This window comes from Ornithodoros turicata, chromosome 4 (genome assembly GCF_037126465.1).
Source record: "Ornithodoros turicata isolate Travis chromosome 4, ASM3712646v1, whole genome shotgun sequence".
In the NCBI taxonomy this organism is placed as follows: domain Eukaryota; kingdom Metazoa; phylum Arthropoda; class Arachnida; order Ixodida; family Argasidae; genus Ornithodoros; species Ornithodoros turicata.
Genome location: NC_088204.1, coordinates 13,596,385 through 13,605,103, shown reverse-complemented (window position 1 = coordinate 13,605,103; position 8,719 = coordinate 13,596,385). Strand labels below are relative to the sequence as shown.

The window sequence follows — 8,719 nt, the reverse complement described above, 5'->3', positions numbered from 1 at the left end:
CGCAAACCGCCAAACTCTCTCGGCTGGTACATACGTGCACGGGATACCCACTCAGCTCCGTTGCCCCAGATGAACCGAAAGGCCGTACGAGTTGCTGCAAGGAAAACCTGACGAGGAGGAAGGCAAACTGTCCCGTGATACCAGTATTTGCTCAGGAACCACGACGCAGCCAGGCGAGCTCTACAGGTGATAGGGAGCACTAGGCCCCTTAAATCCGTGAGAACCGAGACGCTGCGCTCGTGAACACGCAACCAAGAAAGAGAAGAGACCCCAGTCCTGTTATAGTGAATACCGAGAATCCGCACCTCATTCCTAACAGGGATCCCGAATGGAGACAGACAGGAGGGAGTGACATTAATGAACAGCGCAGCGCTTTTTTCTCTGTTGATTCGCGCATTCGATACTCGACCGTATCTCTCTAAAATAACGAGAACACGACCTATCGAGTCCTACGCGAAAAGAGGGAGGGAGGGAGGGAGGGAGGGAGGGGGGAGGGGGGAGGGGGAAGAGCGACAAGCCCAACGAGGCGGTATAGGACATTGAAAATGCATGGTCACAGATTTTCTGCAGCTTGCAACTCCTATCATATTGACGGTACAACATTGAGGGTGAACTCAAATAAAACTTTTGACAAAACTACAGCACTGTGCCAATTTGTATTGTGATTGTTATTATGTATAACTTTTAATAACGTTTTGAAATGTGTCTGGAAATCTTCTCACACTCTGTACATTGGCTATGCTAGTATGAGTGAACCAGAGCGACTTAAGCTTAAACCGCGGCGTTAGATCACTTCGGTTGGGTGAAAAAGCATTTCGCTTGTACGGCGAGGGTGATTTTGAAAACGGGTCATTCAGCATGGAGATGGAATGCCTTACTGCGGAGCTACGAGCAAGCCGCTGTGTGCATGATTACAGTCAGTCCGCAGTGAACACATGCGTGCATGCACATCGACAAGGGACTCCGCGCGAACTAATACTGCGAGAAAATACTGGAAGTGACAGTTTGTGAACTCTTACACATTTTTATTGTAATTTCTGATGCAAAACTCCTCTGGAAGAAGCCGGTGCAAGTTCTGTGGCACGTGACCCGTTGTGCCTCAACGCCGCAATACAGAAAGAACGCTACTATATACTATGTAGTATTTTTTCTTGTTTTTCATTTCTTTTATTTTTTCACAAACAAATAGATCAATATTCCCAATATTTTGAGACACTTTCCAAGTCGTCTGCATGTAGCGATTACTTGTATAGACACCTTGGTATTCGCCGGTCAGCAATGCAAATGTAATTCAATACCCTTTCATCTTCACAACCTATATACCGTGTTATTAATTAATTAATACCCATATATTCCCGTTCGGATACGCTACCTTTCCTCTAAGGTTAGAGTGTCACTACGGAGTAGATCTCCCGTCCTCAGAACGTTCACACACAAAAAAAGTTCTCTATGCGACGCGGAAGTATCATAAAATTAAATTATAGTTTTGAAAAGTATGACGTCACAAAGTGCCCAATCTGCCCAGTCGTCTGGCAACACTGCTCTTTGAAGGTCACTCTCAACGAGATCGAGAGGGAATGGAGTGCGCAACGGCAGTCTTGGCGAGGCTCCAAGCTTTGATGCAGCCCTCTCCTTTCTCTCTCACACTCCGGTCAAGGCAAAAACGAACGAAGAGCGAACCGAAGGACCAATGAAACGCGAGTGCGCAACGCAAGTTGGGTTGAGGCGGCCGTGGGACATGTACGGTCGAGCCAAGGCAATTTTTTTCTGCGCGAAAACAATTAGCTGAATTCGCTATAAAGCCGCTTCCTTATCAGACAGTGCCAAAGACAGGGTGCTGACGCACGACGTTCCAAATTCCGCTATCTTTCGGCCTCAATGGTCTGGTCAGTGGTGGTTCGGTCTGTTGGTCTTATTCGTACATCTGGCTATCACACTGTTTGATTATGTGACTATCATAGTATAAGAGAGAAACAAGAGAGAAACTTTCACCTTTCAGAAACTTTCATCTTTTATCATACTATCTCTTCCGTAGGCTTGGGGAAAATTGTTGGCGGCATTAGGGAACCAATAAATGCCACGGAAATTCGAAGCGTACGCGCGCAAAGATGCTCACCGCATGAGTTCCTAATGTCCGCCATTTGCAAACAAGGCAAGGTGAGGTCAAAATGGCGCCATCCAGGGTGGCTTCAAATATAGCTGCCGGTTTATCTCTCTATCTCGTTGGTCGCTCTCCGTCCCCTCACCACAGTTGTTCACAGTCTCCCAACGTGGGTCGGAGAGCGGGGACCGAGAATGTGCGCGCGCTGTTGCTAGGAGACGGACGACAAAGCCAGTTGTGACGTCACTTACTCTTGGAGAAACCGAAACTGTGAAGTTCTGCGCGTTCATCTGGAAGTTCATGAAAGAGCTTAATATTCACGGATGGCGTTTTTTTTTTTTTTTTTTTTTTTTTTTGCATCCTGAGCCTTCCAACGAAGTTGGTTTGATTTGTTGAGTTGATGTTCATGAGTTTGTTGAGCTGATAATGAAAGATTAAGTAAACATAATTTTGTAGTCGGTAGTGGCACTTTAACCCAATTCAATTTCAGCAGTTTTTTTTTTTTTTTTTTCTTATTCCGAAGTTTGTGTAATTCTGCTCAGTGACATCGTCATTCCAAGCAGTGCTTTTTTGAACAGAAAAATTACCAATTAGATCCCAGTTTCCTTGGATCTCGTTTCTACGTCACTAAGCTAGTGTAGGAAAGAGCCGTCTCATGAAGACATCCGTCTCGTGGAAAGGAACTCCCCTCTTAGGACTGGACGGCGTCTTCCTGTTCACCATCTGTATGCATTCTGGGATGGGACAGACAGAAAGGCACAGCGTACAGCCCGTACACTCGTCAGTAACATGAGGAAGGTGCGTGTCTTTGTCGAAGGTAATGGCTTGGTAGCCAGAGTCGTTGCAAGTCATATAGCACTTCCCACAGTTTATGCACATGTCCTGTAACGAGATTTATGCGATACGTATGAAACGGTCGTCACGCTTCAGCATAACGAAGTACACGAACTTTGTCAACGAATTTCAGTATCGCTATAAGGGGGCACGTCTTTACCTCGTCAATGAGGGCAACCACTTGCTGCTTGTTATCGAGGTCGCCGTAAGTTCCAATTTTAGACAATGCTTCTCCTATGACGTTCTACAATGAAAGGAACAGGAACAATCAATGTTATCATTACGTGTTCACAGTGATGCCCAGAAGAAGGATATAACGAATTTGATAAAACATAATGGCAGAAGAGGGATATAAGGAATGCATCATTCAATTTTCAATTCAATTCGATTTTTTTCAATTTTTTCAATTCAATTTTCACCATTCAATAAAACGAAATGGTAGAAGAGGAGTATAACGAATTCGATAAAACGCAATGGTAGGAGAAGGATACAGCGAATTCAATACAATGCGACGACGCAGCCGTCTTGCTCACCTTCAACTTAGGAATCTCTCTGACTTGTCTCCTTACAGAATGCACAGGTGTGAGATGATCAGCGAGCAAGTCTGATTTTAGCTTCTGTTGAGCATTTAGCTCTTCTTTCTTTTGCAGATAAGGACCGAAGTTTGGAAGGCCATTCTGAAGAGGGTTGATAAACGTGGTCATTATCGGTGCATCGAGATCTGCTCGATAACATAGACCCCTAGTCTCGTGCATAACCTACACCCATTCAATGTGCCAGAATTTGGGCCATAATCTGGGAAACACATCAGATGTGTACCTGTCCTCTTAGTGGTGTTGGCACAGGTTTCCCTTTCTGGTGAGGCTGCACGGGAGGTGACTGACCGTCCCAGGTTTCTGTGCCTTCGAGGCTTCTCATGTACAGGACTGCTTTCAGACCAGTGATGTAGTCTTCGATCACCGTAAAGTCTTGGTTTTGTATCGAACTGCAAATCTGCAGAGGAGAGACAAGCCAATGCCGCTAAATATTCTAACGTTGATGGAAAAGTATCAGATGTGCTAAGATGCAAGAAGTAATATCGCGAATCTCTGAATGCATGCGAACGGCGAAGTTTATCTCTGAATAGACAGCACGCGAAAATTCCAAGAAACTGCACGAAGTCGCGAAGAGTACTATGCGAGCTACTTTCTTATGCACACGGTTACTTTACACCGTTTAAAATGATATGAAAAAATAAAAAAGAAAGAAAGCAACCCAGCAAAGACCAGATTTACAACATCGGTGGCGACCACCGGCGATGCAGTTCGACCTACACGAGCACTATATAGTGTACAGAGGAAATGATGTACCAAACAACTACATGAAACATTTATGGCGATATTCGATATCAGGCTTATAAAACCGCAATGTTATGAACACTAATCTACCAAAGTCAATCTCTTATTAACTCGGAACGCAAGGGTGGATGCTATAACCATGATTCCGGAGGACCGTCAAAAACGCTCTGGAGATGGCGCCACACGTCTTGTACGTTTCCTATTGCGTAATGTCGCCCTGATGAATGCTGGCTGACCTGAAGTACCGAAGCACCCGACTGGAGAAACTGGAAGCCAGCATCGGCCGAATCAATACCACCTGTTGCCAAGATGGGGAATCCTGGAAGGGCGCGCGCGACGGCTGATACCGCTTTCAAGGCGATCGGCCGTATGGCATTGCCGGACACGCCACCGTATGTCGTGCGCTTCTCTGCGCCAACACCCGGCCATGGGTCGCTGTTGTACTTCAGTCCCATGAGGCCGGACACCGTATTCACCGCAGTGACTCCGTCGGCTTTGCCTGGAAAAATGAAAAATCCCGGATACAACGAACACGGTTATAGCGAATGCTCCGATATTGCAAACAAATTGATTCCGTGCACCAATGGCTGCTCAAACAAAAGGCTGTGTCAGTGGTAAATTTACATCTGTTTCTGCGCCCCCTGGAATATTTCTTCCACTTGCTAGCGCTAAATTCGGCAAAATTAAGTGCTTTCACTTTGCATACACGTTTTCGACTTGCGTCATTTATTTGTGAAATGAAAATGACGCGGATAATTTCTGCGCCTACAGAATTTGTTTCCATTTCTTTGCTTTGTCTTTTTTGACAAATTACCAAGTTTTAGTCATGTTTGGGCTTCAATGTTATACGACATTTCATGAGAGGATGAGCTCCGAGATGTGAAGGGCCGGTTCTCGGATAGTCTCTGTTGCATAATGTATAACGTATGTAATATGTAACGTCTACATATAGTGCATATGTGTGTATGATTTTTAATAGTCCGAATACGCACAGGCCCACCGAAATACACTGAAAAACTAGTTATTTAAAAAGAAATGAAGGCCCGCAGGACAAATTCTTACCTTCGTAAGCCGCCTTGGCAATATCAACAACATTGGTGACATTGGGCGTTAGCTTCGCAAAGAAAGGGATTTTCACAGCGGCTCTAACCCAGAGACAAATGTTGCGGACTAGTTCCGGATTCTGAAAGAAGAAAACATATCAGAACTATCTAATAAATAATTGCGAGTAGCATTATCTGTTTGGGTGCCGGAGAGCTGCTTTCATGCTAAATCATTGTGGCACCAAGATGGTCGTTCTGTACGGAATACACCTCTACCCGAGAAACGGCATCATGAGCAGACAGACCGAAACCGAAACAAATCGGAGGGGGAGGACTGGGTTCCGCGAATGGGCACTTGTTCGCTGCCTCCTATTGAAAGAATAGTAGGACCGAAGGTCGCGTCCCTTCCAGGGACCATCGTAATCCCCTCATGACCGTGGCATTCGGGCGCAACCTAGTTCGCCCCCTAGCTTCGAGCGTAGTTCAACTCTACCAAATTGGTGGCGCTGTCGAGCACTATGACGTCAGTTGTTTACAAATAGGGAGAGGTGTACGTATTTCTCCTGTCCCGTGTAGATTCCGCGTGACGCTCGCTTGCGAGGGAGGCGCGCTCCTTACAACTGCTTCGACGTTGCTAAGAATGTGCATCAAAAATTATAGCGCAGCGGGCACAAAGTTCAGAGCCAGAAAGAAGGCTTATTCCATCGTCTAATTATGCCAGCTGTTTGACCATACACAGGGGAGAAACCCGAATGATGTTTCGAGTAATCTTGTCTCATGATACGTCAAAGCGTAAGACATAAAAGTACCTCGTTTCAATGTGGCACGGAAATGCCCGCAGTGATGCGACAGCGAGTTCGGTGGATTACAAGCATCACGACCTCGGCTTGTCGACTGCAGATCACGACCTACTAGATTATAGCGACCATGTCATACGGACCTCTCCCCAGCGCCGCATTTGGAGGCTAGCGGTGGCGCTACTCATCGGCCCGGTTATTGCTTCCTCAATTTCTACAGTACCCTGTACTTTAGCTTACCGTAGTATTTTTGTACAAGCGGTTGATATCCCTTCTTCTTCCTTCTAAAGTTGATTATCAACATCATTCTACGCGTTTTCATAGGAACTGTTGCTGTCGTCTGCTGCGGCAATCGTGCTACCGCTTCTGCGCGTTTACGGATGACACCGTTCAACACAACACATTCCTGCGGTCCATCGACCCGACGATGAACGTCGTCGTAGTACGACAATTGACTCGAAGAGAAGAATCGATCTTCCCCCACCTAACGTCTTGACGTTGCACGAAGCCCCATCCGTTTTGTTCAAGATGCACCGACGCAACACTCCGAACCGTCCCATTTGCGCTGTTGAAAGTAGATACGCTACATCTTCCTATTGAACTGTCAACGGTTCATCGTTTCTCGTGACACTTTCCGGCAGCGCCTGAGTGAACTGGGATGTATACGGCCTTTTCTTTTGGACATATTACTCGGCCCTCACTGACAGTCTGCTCGAAGGAGTGCGACAAGAAAAGTACTCCACTTCCTTATGAACAGACTCGGTATTAGTGACGAACCCCTATTGTGAGGGGATTTTTTTTTCTTTTCTTCTTTTTGTCAGGGATTCTGTTTTTGTATTGTTTCTAACGGGATAGCAAGTCGACCTTGCGTTTGACTGACGTTTATTACAGATGTATGTTTTTTACATATTTCGAACAGACTCTGTTCGATATATCTGCGACTCTTGCCCTGAGGCTCATCCCTTAACCTTATCCAGATATTTTTCTTCGAATATATCCTCCCCCCCCACACACACACACCTACTATGTGCGAGAAGATGTAGAGCGTGTTGGTTACGTAACATTGTAACAAACGCGAAGAAGCACCGTCCGCGCGTGAAGCGAGTCCTTTGTCCGTCCGTGTTTCTTCGCGTTTATTACCACGTCACACCTACCACGACGTGGCACCCTATGACCACGTGACCTGGCCGCGTGATCTTGACGGCCCAATAAGGCTCCCGCACTTTAACCCGTTCGGTCCCATGCTCAAAATATGCCGCCAATTTTTACCTTCGTAACCGTGACTGCCAGGTGAGGCTGCCGATGATTTCTCGCCAATCACTTTTTTCTTTATTCCGTATACAAGCACCGCGTTGCAACTGTTGCTATAAACGCAGGACAGACGGGCGCCGTACAGCTGGAACGAGCGAATGATGGGTAAAGGGGATAGTGTGCGTCACGGGCCGACCTTAGAGAAAGCTGTGCAGATACCCGTCTGGAAAGTTCTGTCAGAAATCCCAGGGAAGACCTGTGACAGCACAGCCGGATTCGACCCTACCACTTTCCAGTCTTTCGCGTGACCTCAGAGCTACCAGATTCACGAGTCACAGAACTTGCATCACCATGCTGATAGTCTACGTGAGAGCTTGAAGTAGCACGAATGTTGCAGGACAGACGTTGTTGTACTTTCGTTAAATACTTCATGACATGCATTTACTTATCAGTACGCTTGGAGACCGGAACAATTGCCGAAACAGGAAAAATTTATTCGCTGCGAAATAGACCTATAGGGGGCGAAACTGTGACCTTTCTAGTGTGGATAACACGTGGGCCGATGTTCGGAGTTGATGGTTCTTCTTCGTAATTCTAGTAATATATTCACCGGATGATGACTGGTACGGTACTGTTCGGTTCCCCAATGCTCCACCTACAGCAGTAAACGTGTAGAAGCAGACGACGCGTCCACACAGTGGTAGTTCAGCGCTTCTCCGCAGCGCGCCGACACTGTTCGGTCTCGGAGCCAATAGTTTCTACATTTTTTTTTTTTTTTTTTCTGACAAGGGTGTGAGGGGGAGCAAGCAAACCTTGTAGGCCAACAATGCCCACATTCTAAGAAATTGTCGCGACCATTAGTCTGGGACAAACCTCTCCTCTCTCTCCTTTCCACAACTCCCCTTTCGGGACGAAATGCACAGAAGTTCATGCGAAGTTTACGGACTATACATATTTGCAGTACTGGGGAGGAAATCGGAGGGTCAGGGGACTAAAATGGGGAGTAATTGTACTCCAGGGGACTAAGATGGGGAATAATCGCAACCTCGCGGACTAAAATGAGGAGTAATTGCACACTAGGCGACTAAAGTGGGGAGTAATTGCATTCTAGGAGACTAAAATTAGGAGTAACTGCACTCTGGGGACTAGAAGTAGTAATTTCTCACTAGCTAATCCTGTTTTTGTCTTTTTTTTTCTCACAGTACACTATTCTTGTAACAATATCGGGAAAACCTTATATTGTAAGATATGCCACGAACGATACTTCAATATCCGGCTCACATTGTCAATGTCAAAACGTGCGTGGCGTATAAACAAGGCACACAGAAAAGCCTCCTTGTACAAAATATAGTATAT

General features: G+C 46.1%; 1 protein-coding gene across 1 annotated transcript in view; it reads right to left on the bottom strand.

Moving 5' to 3' along the window:
* Positions 1 to 1,132: 1,132 nt before the first annotated feature.
* Positions 1,133 to 8,719, bottom strand: part of LOC135391115 (dihydropyrimidine dehydrogenase [NADP(+)]-like) — a 30,669-nt gene continuing 23,082 nt past the window's right edge. Inside the window, exons 17-22 of the mRNA XM_064621215.1 lie at positions 5,335 to 5,455; positions 4,509 to 4,771; positions 3,755 to 3,928; positions 3,469 to 3,612; positions 3,096 to 3,179; positions 1,133 to 2,983 (exon numbers count right to left, since the gene is read on the bottom strand). Coding sequence (XP_064477285.1) covers positions 2,729 to 2,983; positions 3,096 to 3,179; positions 3,469 to 3,612; positions 3,755 to 3,928; positions 4,509 to 4,771; positions 5,335 to 5,455 — 1,041 coding nt within the window. The 3' untranslated portion in view covers positions 1,133 to 2,728. The remainder of the gene's footprint in view (positions 2,984 to 3,095; positions 3,180 to 3,468; positions 3,613 to 3,754; positions 3,929 to 4,508; positions 4,772 to 5,334; positions 5,456 to 8,719) is intronic.